The sequence below is a fragment of the Phalacrocorax aristotelis genome, chromosome 4, assembly GCF_949628215.1.
Source record: "Phalacrocorax aristotelis chromosome 4, bGulAri2.1, whole genome shotgun sequence".
Lineage (NCBI taxonomy): Eukaryota > Metazoa > Chordata > Aves > Suliformes > Phalacrocoracidae > Phalacrocorax > Phalacrocorax aristotelis.
The window spans coordinates 18,341,290-18,355,836 of record NC_134279.1 but is presented as its reverse complement, the minus strand read 5'-3'; the positions used below and the strand labels follow the sequence as shown (position 1 = coordinate 18,355,836).

General features: G+C 39.6%; 1 protein-coding gene across 4 annotated transcripts in view; it reads right to left on the bottom strand.

Annotated features, from left to right (window-relative positions):
• The window catches only part of SLC10A7 (solute carrier family 10 member 7), a 152,518-nt gene that overhangs the window by 14,135 nt on the left and 123,836 nt on the right, over positions 1-14,547 (bottom strand). For 3 of the 4 annotated variants that reach the window (XM_075090440.1, XM_075090437.1, XM_075090439.1), the window contains 3 exons: positions 10,887-11,052; positions 7,895-7,946; positions 6,273-6,346 (listed from right to left, as the gene is read on the bottom strand). In XM_075090440.1, coding sequence (XP_074946541.1) covers positions 6,273-6,346; positions 7,895-7,946; positions 10,887-11,052 — 292 coding nt within the window. Of the gene's footprint in view, positions 1-6,272; positions 6,347-7,599; positions 7,675-7,894; positions 7,947-10,886; positions 11,053-14,547 lie in introns of those variants that run through there. The other variant, XM_075090438.1, reaches the window with a different exon arrangement.

Genomic DNA, 14,547 nt, shown 5'->3' with positions numbered 1-14,547 from the left:
AATGAGCTAGGAAAGGTGATCCACCTGCCCTCAAGTTGAGCTACAAAAAAAAAAGATGCCAACGTGCAGTTGATCCAGGCACTTCTGCTCTCCCTGCCATCAACTCACGTAACATGAATCCCTCAGTTCTTATTTTCTAGAGACAGAGAGAGGACAAAGAGAAGGGGAATCACAGAGCAGAGGAAAAACCGAGCCAATCACTTGCTGCTCCTTCCAAGTAAGTGCTGGACAAAGACTGAATAAATGAGAAAACCTTCTCATTTTGGCCCAGAGAATCACAGCATCAAAACTCCTTAAAGCTTCTAGCAGCCACTAAGCCCCCTGGGATCTCAGAATCAGGAATGGGACAGAGTTTCTAACTCTCTGGCAGTAGTGAGGGATACATATTAGACCAGACATGGCCTCTACAAGACACTCATTCTTTCAAGCATATATCTCCCATCAGCTTCCCTTCCTCCCCAAGGGTCAGCACCCACCAATTCTAGCCAGAGGAGTAGCCAGATCATTTTCACTTACATTGCTCTATCAGACACCTGGCGAAGAAATGAGACTAAAAGTCTGCAACAGGTAAGAAAATGTGCAAATTCAAGCACTAATAACACCAAGTAATATGACATGATGCCAGCAGTAATGTCTCCTGTTCAACATTCACAGGAAAAATTTTGAAGTGAGAGACAGTATTAAAAGTCTTACTCATAAAAACTTTCAGAGAGCAACTGATTATTTTCTAGATCTTTATGTAGAAGTCAGAGAAATTATTCACACCTTTATAGCTAGTCACAGTTAGTACGTTGATGAATAATTGCCCTAGAGGACAATTCTCTGCCAGGAACAGAAAAACCACCCCATTTCCAAAATACTAGAGTAAAGCCTGAACACTCATTTGGGGCAACTCACCCAATTTTACCATCTTACTTTCTATTATAGAATTATTAAGAGATGCCTCTTTGCCTTTTTAAAATCCAAATTATCTACCTTTTATCTTAACACAAGTTGGAACATTTTTCTATCAAAAGGGGAAAGGTGATTATCACCACACAATAAGAAGAGTCTGCTCTTGATTAGTACAGCAAAAACCCAGCTAATATTAAACAGCAGTGTTTTAGGCTGTGCAAATATCTTATTTATCTCTGAAAAGTCTTGTAAGGAGCTATCTGTAGAAAACATGAGCAAACTGTAGATAGCTGTGAGCAGATTGGAGCTGTGTGTGAGCACGATGCACTCTGTCACACTGTGCAGCTGGGGAACTCAGAGGAAGGCATGGGCTGATTAATCCATAGCCTAGATGATCCACTCACAGAGAATTGAGTTGTCTATGAATGTACTTGTGGACCACAGCAGGCTTTTAAGAATTGTTCAGGTACAGACTATCAGCTCTGTACTCGTGCAGTAAGGAGCTGAGTATTTAAAAAATAATTTTGAATGAAATTAAAACAATACAAAAGAAAGTTAGTGCTTTGATTTTTATTCGCAAAATCAAGTCTATTCTTTCCTGAAAGTATTTTGTAGCCTAGAAACTTTGATCGCATTACTTTAAGAATTTCATGGTAAAAGAACTGCTACATTGATAAATCCAAATGAGAAAAAAGGCACTCTGCATCACAAACAATACCCTGCTTTTATTATAAGGTGGGGTTAGTTTTGTTTTTTTCGTTTGGTTTTTACCGATCTGCTGCTCATCATACTTACAGTACAAACATTTGCACTTGTGGCAGCCCAAATAGGTAGCAGTACTCTATTTTTTGCTGATAAAATAATTTTCCATAGTAAATACAAAGAATTAAAGTGAAAATATTTTTTGACAATTCTGCATTTTACTTTTGGAGTTGTAACTTCTAGCTAGCAATTCATTCTCTGCAAAAAAGAAAATAACCTTTTGTACTTGGCTGTAACTTTTGTGTAAGTGCAAGCAACAACTGCAGTCTTTTTTTAGGTGAGCCACACTGATAGCTTTGCACTTCCTTGAGGCCTCTTCTCTTCTCACTGAATGAACTCCAGGGAATGGCATCATGTCGGGCTTTCCAGATGGATTATGTGAAGCCATAGCTCAATGTCATTTTCAATAGCAAGGCTCATAATTAAAGGTCAAATAGTCACTTCATCTGCAATCAATCAATAGACGAAGTACTAATACTAAGTACTAATCAATCAATGGCAAATGCACTAATAAAAGCCATGCATCAAATGTCCGCATATGTGTGTGCTCACATGTACTGTGCATATATGTGAGCAGGGAGAAGGAGAGAAAGAGAACAAAGTGTGGGCGAATATGCCAGAGGGCACTGTGAATACTATATTTATCTTTGCTCCTTGTAAGTTTATATCCAGTTTCACTCATTAAGTGAAATACAAATAAACATTAGTTTTTCTGCATATGTGATGCATTGAATTCAAAAAACTGCCAATGCACCCACCTCTACGCAGAAATATCAGCTTGTGTTCCTAACTAAGAAACACAAAGGCACCTACCCTGTGTAATTTGTCCTTACACAAACATGCCCTGCACTCTGATCTTTGAGACAAAAAGTGTGTCAACTGTTCTGTCGACAAACTAAAACCCAGCATATGGGAACAGCACTCATCTCCGTGCAGAGCAAGCACTTATTCATGGGGATTCAACAGTGGAAGTGGCAGTTGGCCTCATGAGCATGCACTGCATGGGAATTAGTTGGTTTCATAATATGGTGTGGGAGAAAGTGACTTATAAAAGTCTTCTCATGCCTCTCCTATTACCACTTCTAAAGCTTTAAAGCTGTCAGCTCTTCTCCCACTTTAGTCGGTGCCATTCTAAGCTCCCCAGGGAATGGGCCAGACGTACCTATTTGGAGTTTCACCTGCCAAGCTGAGAGAAATCAGTTTCAAAGCGAAAGAACAAGTGTTGGGGGGTCATTTATACACTACCACTGGAATCTTGAACACAAAGCAGAGCCCCACAACGGATGTGAAACCAGACCCTGAGCTGTGTTTGTGCTTTCAGGCATTGTAATGACAGAGGAAGAGGGAAAAACTCTCGCCTCCACAAGAGAACAGAAGGTTTCTCGTTGCATGGTTTGTAGTAAACACCTCTGGACAAATAGAAATGTGACAGAATAACAAAAGAGTAAGGGCCAACATGCCTATGCCTGTTGTTCTTTCTGCTAAGATCAGGGTGGACTAGACTGTGCTGTGGATAGATTTAATTGTCATTCAGAAATGGCTGATCCTTAAAAACAAATTAGATCTACTCTGCTTCCACCTTCAGTGAAGAAATAAATGCTAGTTGCTCTGGCTAACAATCCTGTTTACATCATCAGCTCAGGGGCATGCCTTATCGCACCTGATCCTGCCTTTTTACATAGAAATGTGTTTATGCAGCTCCATCTTATCTGGACCTGGTACTAATACCAAACAGAGTAAAATACCAGTGGCCTCAAAAATAGCCAGCTTGAAACTGATATAGAGCAGGCATACCTACGTAGTGCACACACTGTGTAGGGGTGCACACAAGAGCGGTGGGGCCCTCCAGCTTACCAAAGATGGCCTTCCAGGCACTGCCAAAAAGAGCATTTCCCTATTAGGGTGGTGCTCAATTCGGGACATGCTGCTGCTGACCACACACAAGACAAGCCTGTGAGCCTCAAAGAAATCTTGACAAAGCTGAGCCCCAGAGATGGAATATAGCAAGGGCAGCACAGGTCCCAGCCACCCAGCGACCCCAACACAGGCCCTGAGCTGTAAGGAAAGGTAGCGCAAAAGGGCATCTTGTGACTAGCCTCCTAGGAGGCAAACTTGCCATGAGATACCAGCTCAAGGATGAAGGTAAAGCAGCCTGTCCTGAAGCTGACAAACAGCCTTGCAATACTGCGTTCCACCATCAACTTGTTTCATTTCAACTTGCACACCAATCCACGAGACATCTGTATTAGCGGGGTAAAAGTATGTACGGCTGGGGAGAAGCTGTAGGAGTTTTCGAAGTCAAGGTGGCCAAAGTATTTTTGTTGGTGTGCTTGGGCAAAGAAAGCTGCAAAATACAAAGCCTGACTCATCAGGCTGTGCTAATGAAAGTGGTAACTGGAAATCAGGAAAATGTGAACCAAAAAGTCAAGCAAGGTAGGAATCTCAAACTAGGTTTTCTGAAGGAGAACATAAAACATAAAAAGAAAAGTGAACCAACTCAGCTGTGTGCACAGGGTGCAGGTCAAGACACGCTGCATGAGAATGCTCGGTAGAGTGAGTAAAAGAAATGAAGAGTCCTCATTTTTTCTGGGTGATGGCAGGCCCCTCTAGAACTTAAATATTAAAAGAAGGCTTTGTGCTTATTTTCTTAGTGTCATGGCAAGATGCAGAAGTCTTCAAAAAAATGTATATAAAACTTTTTTCACTGGGCAGGGGAAAGTTACACATTTGTGCTGTTAAATACAACCAGCTTAACATCTGTAGTATCACAGCTGTGTCCTAAGGTTATACGCACCTCTACCAAGTATGGTAGTATGTTATGACTTATGTGTGGAGTTGCTTTCTATATATACAAGCACGACTATCCTCCTGTATACAAGCTTATTTATTGGTTGAATCTTCGGTTTCATAGAACATTTTGCTGAAAAAGACCTAATGTCATTTAATCTATGTTCTGCTCCAAGGCAGGATCAACTCTAGCTATCTAATTCCTGTCTGAGGCTTGTCTACTATGACAGGAGATTCAAGACATCAGTAGGCACCACATTATTCCAAAGCTAAACTGTTTTACATTAGACAGGTTTCCCTGCCTGTTAGCTTAAATCATCATCATTGTAACAAAGTCCTTCCCTTTTCAAAGTGCACTGTGAAAGAGTTACTTTCTTCCTTCTTTGCATCAACGTTTTATGCATTTGAGGATCACTGCTATATTTCAGCTGTCTTCTCTCAACAGTCCCAATTGTTTCAACCTTCTTCTGGGGTCACGTTTTTGAGATCTGTGATCATTCATGGCACTCTCCTCTGATCTCCTTCCAAAAATTACGTGGAACAGCTGAATTGTGGAGCCCCAAACATCATGCAAATGTCAAAAGCCTAACGCTCTCAAGCCATATAACTTTTGCTACTTCTCTGCAACCCCCAAGACCTTGTGTGACAGGAAGTTAGGTTAGTTTGGTATGATATGCATTTGACAAATCTATGGGGCTGTTACTCATGCCCTTGTTTCTTCCTACACTGTTAAAATAATATATTTAATTGTTTCAGTAGTGTTCTACAGAACAAAGTTAAACTCACTGATCTATAATTCCTCGTTTCCATTGTGAAAAAGAGGCATTATGTTTGGCTGTTTCTTGTCTTCCAGGAACTCATTCACTTCCCACAGACTTTCAAGGGCACTTGCCAACAGTTGTGCAGCACAGGCCTGGCTGAAGCAAAGAACCCTGAGATGAGTTTCACTATATCCAACTGACTTGGAAAACATCTCACCTAAGTCCCAACTTGTTCTTCCCCTGTTTCAGGCTGAGTTATTACCTTTGTTATTGACACTAGCTGTGTTTCTCTTTGACAGACAGAGTCTTGAAAAGGCACATATTCAGTCACATATGCTTTATCAAGCATATGTTTTTATATTTTGAAAAACAGTGAGAAAATATTTGAGTACTAGGCATTTCACTGACTGAACATAATGGATGAAGCAGTAGCAAGTGGCTGCAAGCACAACTGATTTAGCAGTATTTTGTGAACTTCCATCAGAATATCTTATTATCACTAAGGGGTCATAAGTGACAAATATCTCAATGGTATTTTGATAAATGAATTCTAATAAATAAAACTATCCAAAATATGTGCAGACATAAAATGGACACATACATTTTGCTCGTGTTAATCAAAAGACAGTATTGTCTATTTGTGATTTCTGAATACACTACATGCTTTGATTTTCACTTGTACAGCCCGGGTTTCAGGTGTAGGATTCTACTGTGAGACCTTATAATGTTTTCAGTAACAAACCTGAAATTTTATCAGTATTGGATTAGGCAACAGAACTGAATAAGAACAGAAAGAAGAATCCAGCTTTCCATAAATAAGGTGGTCTTACTGTATAACCACTAAAATCTCAGCTGAGAAGACTATGTTGGCTGCCCTGTAATAAGCATTTATTTTATCTGTGCAAGAATATTATCCTACTATTAGTACCATACTGGTAACATTACTTGTCATGCTAAACCCAAAACCATTTAAGCAGAAAAGCCAGCAACCAACAACTTTTTTTTTTTCAACATAGCAAGGTATGAATGTTACTGTTGTTCTGCTCAAAAGCTTATCTCCCGACTTACCCAGGGTGAGGGATTTATGTGTGGAACAGAAAATGATAGCCACTGTGTCTGCTGGTGTGAAACTAGAGTTATTCCTAGAAAAGAAAGAGTTTTAATAACCTCTGATAGCAAAAACCTTCTTAAAACATCATTGATCAAATATATTACTTTGAGAATCCATATGCACATTCACATTCCCATCACTTTGATCAGGTCTAGTGACAGAAATAATTCTACCCACAAATGAACAGCAGTGTTTGATTTATTTTTTTTTTAAAGCAGAATTGTTTCTCAGTTGTGGCAAACTCTCTAATGAATATGCTTCCATGTGAAGCAGAGGAATTCTGAACACATGGTATGTAGGACACAACTTTATTCCAGCCAAGGTTATTTTTGCAAACATGCTATATGACAGCAATGGCCAGCTTTCCTCGGGGTGGGTGGGGGGGAAGAAAGGAACGCTCTACGATTTCTTTTCCTAGTATGTACTGGTAACAAAATGCTCCATTTAGACAGCATATTGTGTCTACCCTATGAGCACTGCTTAGAATATGTAGTTATCTTCCATTTCAGAGAAAAACTGCATCTAAGGGCTTACTCACTGGGGGTAAGGCCAGGAAGGGTGGAGAAGTGACATACAGAGAGAGGTATATGACTGGCCAGTGGATCACCCTTTGGTCCAAATTTGGAATCATTTAACGAGATTCTAAATATTTGCCATACTGAGTTGGTTACTACTTAGGGCATTTTAGATTTTGCACTTGGGACATATCTTTCCCAAAGGTTAGGTCTAGCAGTTCAGAAGTTATTTAAAAATGCCTCTTAAGGTCAGGGTACAATCTTGTCACGGGAATTTTCTTGTGGCACTAAAAAAAGCATAAGTAGCTCTAAAACGTTGCACCCTTCTTCGTGATTCTCCCTTATGGGTATTGTATAATTTATATAAAGCGTATGTCTGGAGTCTGCTGTATTGTGGCACTTGCCGTTCAGCAGAGTGCTGCTAAGAAAAACACTCCAGTAAGCCTAAGTGAAAGGCCAATGATGGATACTCGGACCAGCTCAAGTGATGCACTAAGCCATTGGCTAACACCATTCTCATGTACTATTTTTTGAGAAGTGAATGTACAACTGTTCTTCATGGTTGATAGTTCAAAAGAAAAAAAAAAGAGCTCTACCAAACATTAGTTCAGGACAACTTTCTTTTAAGAACCGCCATATAAATATAACACATTTGACATATACAGAGAAGAGCGAATTGCCAGCCCAGCAAATGTATCTTGAGATGTAAAAAGTCAAACTGAGTTCTCTCTCTCATATGTCATCAGCATGTCTGCGGGGCAAATTATACCTTCAGTGACATCTGTGCAAATCCATTTTTTTCAGTGGATGAGGTATAGCAGTGATTGATTGAGATTTAACAACTCTGTAATTAACACACAAGAAAGGACAGAATTCAGGTCCTGCTCTCTTAGCCTATGAAACTCTAACAGAGAAAATGCAGTAAGGACAATATGAAATACCAAAATGAGGTCACCCCTATTCAGAAATCTGCTCTCAACACATTCGCATAAACAGTATCATCCAAATCAAAGTTATTGCACAAAACAAATATTCAAAGGTTCTGATTCAGCACATTCAATTACCTTGTAGAGAAGAGGAAAGTCAAAAACATGAAGCTCATCTGAACAGAAAATACTGAAAGAGAAACAAGTTCGAATTAGATCACCGAAGTAAAGATCACTTAAATCTCTGCAATTGCTGCATACATGCCTTTTGCCCACATACAGCTAGGCTGGACCAAGTCTATCCAGAGAAATCCAATGACAGACAACCTTTAAAGACTGTCTTGAAGAACAATACGTATCATTACATCCAAGAAAGCTAGAGCTAATATCATGACTACACAAGTTCTTCCTGAGGTAACTCTTCTGAATCAAGTATTTATTGACACGGTGAATGGCAGGGAAGTTCACTACTGCATGCTGCACATCTGTTTGCACTTGTTTCGCTTATTGGGTTGACAACATGAAATCTCTCAGGCATGCTCTGGTTGCCAAATATTTAAATTTAGCCTCTTTCTATTTAACAGGAGAAAGCACAATGTGTAAGCATGATCACAATAAATATTCTCAGACACTGGGTATATTACTCTCCCGATGAATGATCACTATTAAGGGAAGATCATCACAGACGTTTTCATTCCCTCTGAGACAAAGGCTAATTCCTGAACTGGGCAGCTTACATCAGACAAAGCAGCTTTCACTTAAGCGCAGACAGCTTTGTAAGTGTGGATGGTTTTTGAGCATCCTGAGGGGAGCTCTCCTCTCTGCCAGCTCTCCTGACACCTGCAGGGGTGGAGGGATGCACAGAGCCCACCCTTGGTCTGCGGCTTCCCTGTCCTGCTGTGAGTAGCTGCTGGGACTGCAGAGACCAAGCGTCATGCTGGAGCGCAGGAATAGAGCTGGAAGAGAAACCCTGTGACCTGCGCAGCCTTTTTTGAGGTGTCTGTGGGTTATGGGGGGAAGGGCTTTTACTTGCAACAGAATCTGGGATGGGTCCTCTCCCTTTTCCTCACAAAACTTGTGAATGCAGTAAGGCTGATGTGTCCCATAGGGTAGTGCAGGCCAAGACAATGCATTTGATTTTGACCCCAGTTTACAACTGGGCACCATGGCAGGGATATTAGCTATTACCAGTGACATTTTCCGTTCTCTTACATATATCTCCTAGGAGGTATAAATGTCACCTCAGCATGCACTTAATTCTTCCTTCATGAACTAAGGAAGCAATCCATTGCTCCTGAATTACAATTTTTTCTGCAACTAAGTACGCTAATTTAATATGCACAGAAAAAAAAAAATCCCTTAATACATATAATTCTGCAAAGCAATAAGCATGTGTTGCTACTAATTATCCTTTGTGCATATTTTGCTGTGGCTAGAATATTAACATAAAAATGACATAAACCCATTAATCAGCAGAATAATAAATGCAGTTGATCTCAAACTCCTTGTGCTAATTTCACATCCTACTATAACACAACACCCACATCCAGCCAACACATCCAATGGTGGTACAGAAACTTTTTTCTAGAATACAATATGCATATCCATCTCCACAACTTCCTTGTTTTTTGGTTTTATAAATATTTTAGAAGAAACCAAATGTCTAATATGTTCCAAATAGTTTCAATGCTGATAGTAATATTAACTAAGAAATTCCAGTTATGCACACTGGCAATGAAAATGTATATATAACCATTTTCAGTGTAATGCACTGCAAGCGGTATGTATAATTACACATGGCACAAATGCAGAGCTGTCTTCTAGAGAAATAAAAGAAAGGATAAGAAAGGCAATGGACGCAAACACTCTACACCAACTGTTCAAGGAAGAACATGCCATTTTAATTAAAAAAGAACTCTTTTTTTCAAAGTAGCAGTCAGCACAGTAACATAAAATTACTTCATTCTGAGTTTCTCTGCATGTTAAGTCAGAGTTGAAAATGTCCATATAGCTCTTTTTTGCTGACAGTTGTGCACTGAGTGCATCTGGGATGTGGCCCTTCTCAGATGCCTATGCAAATAAGTATTTCCTCCGTTTTGGAAAAAAAAAAAACTCCTTAGCATGGCTTCCTTCTTCTTTGTTTTCAGAATGAAGTATTTAGAGTACCATTTACAATTCCCTGAAGTATTTTACACACGTAGAGTGTTTCATAATCCAGAAAACTGCCACAATTAGGATAGGATAAGAAATGACCCACAAAGGGCAGGGGCAAATTTCCTAATGACTTTAGCGGAGGTTGGATTTACAGAAAATACATTATTTTTATTAGACAAACATGTGTGCATACACACACTTCAAGGTAGGTGATGCATTGATTTCTTGAAATCTAGCAGTTTTAGAGTGTATAAGTGATTTATACTGTAGCATACTGCAGTCACCTCTCCCCCAAGCAAATGAAAACTCCTGTCTCTGGAAAGTCTGAAGCAAGACAGGAATTCCCTACTGGGAGAGGAGACAGTGCCTGTATACCACTGCCCTTCCCTGGGAGGTAGTGATCTGCGAGTGTATTTTTAACTGATGGCAAGGATACCAGCAGTCTATTCTCATGTGTATGTTATTTAAGGCTGAACGACTAGAGTGCTTCTAAAACAAACTCTGCAAGAAATGCGCCCATCCACAGAAATATATCAACACATTCAAACTCAAAACCAGCTTCAAGGTTTATAATATGGTAAGGAAGAACTATTTAAAAGTTGTAACAGTGCTTTTAGGTAACAGCTCAAACTCCAGTCTTTCATTTCTGTTTGGAATGTAACATCTGTGCATTTATGGCTGTTTAATAACAAGGAAGCCAAAACAGAATGGTCATAAATGCTTGGAAAGTAATATCATGCCCCTTTAGAAAGGGAGGACCACTGAGCAGTCTCAGACACACCTTAATAGCAGGGTTCATCCTTCTCTAAATGCTTACTCAATCCCCTAAGAAGTCTGGTAATCTGGTTTAGTAGATGCATTGTAAGTACAAGCTCTAGCCCTATGTGGTATCCCCGCAGCCCCACCCTTTCCAGTATATATAGCTCATTACACACCTCAAACACAGATAAAAGAGATGCTTTAAGGCTGAACTTACTTATGAACACTATTATAATCAAACTAAATTTATCAAGGTCAATATTTGGATTGGCAAAAGTATCACAGAACGTTGTGTAGATGATCATCAGGAGCACGCAGCTGCTGATAGCGCCAAATGGAGGCTTCTTCCTTTCAAGCCAGTCCTTGATGTGTCTTCGGACAATCTGAAACACAGAAAACAACAGGTTGCCTCTTTTCAAAGATGCAGGGAGCCAAGTTGGGCATCACAAAGTGAATCTGACAGCGGAAAGACACAAAAAGAAGAGAGTAATTTGGATGACGGCCACAGTGGATTTCAAAGCTTCCCTGCCACACAACTCTTCTTCTGGGGAATTTAACATTTGTAGTGCAACTTCCACTGGGCGTCCATAATGAGAGTATATTTTCAAGTACATTCAAATCCATCCTTAATCATGCCAAATGTTCTTTGCTAGCTGTCACTGAGACATGCCCATTAAGCCTCCCCAAAGTTTATCTCCTCTGCTGATACTAATGGATGTATGTAATTATCACAGTCCCCTTTGCATCAACAGACAATTCCAAGTGCAACTTTGGGAATCTTAAAAATCTGACATCTTCAGGAATTTCATGACGGTAGATAATCGAAAGTGATCCATGGAACATTTTAATATTTAAATAGCTAGCGATGCACCAGAAGTTTTTAATTAAATTATAACTCAAGCTTGAAAAGCAAAAGTGCATGTGTTGTGGGAGTTTAAATAATTCAAACTCTGAATATCCAGAGTTTTTGTAAATCCAAAGACAAATGCTATTTGCACGCTTTTAGAATACCAGAATTAACACATGAAAACAAGAAAACCTACCGTACGTAGCAGAACTTTTGCACTTTCAGGAAACAGAACCTGAAGCTGTTTTTCAAGAATTTTTTTGAGAAACAACTATGGATTTTAAAGTAACCTCAACTTTCACATTATGCCAAGTACCGCAGGACTAAGCCTCAGCAGATACAATGCATCTATTTCAGCCCTGCCTGGGGAGTCGCTTTTGGTTTCTCTCTTTACTTTATACGGTTTGAAAAAAACTTTTTAAAGCTTTTATCATACAGCTGCGACTTGTGTTAATTTTTCAGCAATCACATTATCTTGCCTAATTTCTCCTGAGACCTCCTGATGTTCTCTGTTACCATGCTCTTTCAGAAATAATAGCACGAGATCCTGAAACACTTCTACCAGAGCCCTCTAAAGGTGTCTCGTTACCTTCCCACAGTGTTACCATTAATAAACACCACCACTATTGGTTTAATAACACAGAACATTTTAGAGTTATTCAAGATTAATATCAAAGTATCATCACTGATGCTACCATAGGACCTTTTCACACACTAACTGCCAAAGCTGTGGGGTTGACCTCACAGCTGTCCAGTTTTCCTCACTGCCTACCCAGTCTGTTTGCAGGTCTCTCAACAGGGAAGTCCTGGAAGCAGCTATCCCAGCAACCACAGCAAATAGGCTTCATCAACCGTGTGGCAAGGCACATACTAAAAATTTGGCACGTGGGGTTCACGCACAGCTAAGCAGGCTGAAGACGAGCACTTACCTCCCAGCACTTCTGTGCTTCCCACTGATGAAAAATAACAGATTTATCGGAAATCACATAAGGGAATGCTCAACACCCCACTGAAAACACTCAACTTCAAAATTTCACACTTGCCAGATGTTAAAGAGACAACAAAACTCAGAATATACGGACAAACTCCTGAAAGGGCATTCAATGGAGCTCCTTCATCCACCTCCTTACATACCACCAGGCAGGAATAAACCATTACATTGATGAGAGAGAGGCAAGAAAGCTGAGTGAAGACATTTAGTGCACAATGTGAAAAACATCAGATGGGAAGACCAGATTAGTATCATCTGAGCAGATTTGGGACTCTGTAATTATCAGAAGCAAAAAGCGAAGCTTTTCACCTCTAAAGTGAGTGTTTTCTAAGGAAGTTCAAAAAAATCCTATTATCCCATAAATTAAGGTCACATTGGGGAAAAAGAAAAGCTACTTAAGACCACCTATTTATTTATGGTCTTTCCAGAAGATTTACACTGAAAGCAACAAGATGTTGAAATAGAAAATTGATGGTAATCATGCCACAGTACAACTTATACTGGAGGTACTTATTATGAAAACTATCACCTTGTGTCTGTACAAGGTATAATTATAACATGTATGACAATTATAACTTCATACACATATTTAACATGAACTGACATAGAAGAGAAAGAAAAAACATTTTAGAAGTGAAACTGCAAGCCGTGTTTCCTCAAAATTTTCGCTTGGCTGACACTTTCTTTAAATATGTACCTCTATCTAGTCTGGTATTATTGTGAATCAACCACCATAAATACCAGTATTGCTTCTTACTGCACATTGTGGTTTTTAAAAAAATGACATAGTCAGACCCTAGAAGAACTAAATTGTGGCATCAGGAAATCATCTAATGAACCCAGTGTCATGCTAATTCTATACTGTAAAAACACACAAAATACATCCTTTTCTAACACGGAATCCCATTTCTTTTGACCTTCTCACAAGGTTCAACAAGATCTATAATTTCAGAGGTTGATTCAGCCTATGATCACTGATTCAAGGTAATCTAAATTCTTGTATAACTTAAGAGGGAAGAAATATAACCCTACAGATATCTGTAAAAACTCAACTAGATTTTTCACAGGGAAGCTCATGTCAGCTGATTCATTTTGACTGAAAAACAATCCATCTATTACTTATTCATGCCCTGCAGAGTTGTTTCAGGACAAGGATGCTTTGAAAATCTTTTAATACTTAACCCAATTCTGTAACTTTTCAGGGTTAACACAGAACTTAAAAAATAGTGAAGAATTGTAGTGAAATAACTATAAATCCCAGAAATACAATAAAGACAACACACAACAAACTACTGAGCCAGCCAGCCAGCGAGCCTTGCTGTTCTGTGGTGCTGGCACTCTCTCACAGGAAGTCTAATAGAGGTCCAAAAACCATGAGCGATGCAGATTGAAATGATTAAAGAAAGAATCTCGCAGGTAATTTGGAGCCTGGACAGAGGTATTAAGCTTCATTTGTCTGCAAACACAGCAAAAGCTGAGTTAGGGCCTGTATGAAGGTGCCGGACTCAGGCACCATATCAGTGTGTCACCTCTTAGTTGGAATGACAAAGTCCAGTATTTTGAAGTACATACCAGTACAACGGGGAACAAGGGAGGGACAAGCACCGGAGAAACAAGCAGTTGAGAAAACACGTGAATTGATGCTCCTGTGAAAAGATGAACTTACAGCCTGAGTAATGTGAATGACTGACATCTGAAATAGATGCATCAGACTGGGACACTGATGGAAGAGATCAAAAAGGGGAGTACTGTTCAGATGCAATAATTCCACAGTTCCTACTGAAAGGAAATTCCTCACATAAAATGCAGTTAAAAACAACATCTTGGGGGGTGGGGGAGAGTCAGAGATATTGGAAGAATAATCATTATGTGAATTATAAAAGCATTTAAAACATACTTTACAGGGGGGAAATGCTGCAGGGCGCTCCCATGTTGCAGAGAATGCATGCACAATATTTAATGTACAAATCTCAAGGTCCAGAGGCCTTGCAACCAGTATCCCTGCTGAGATTCTTGCAGAATTACTTCTGCAAGGAGGCC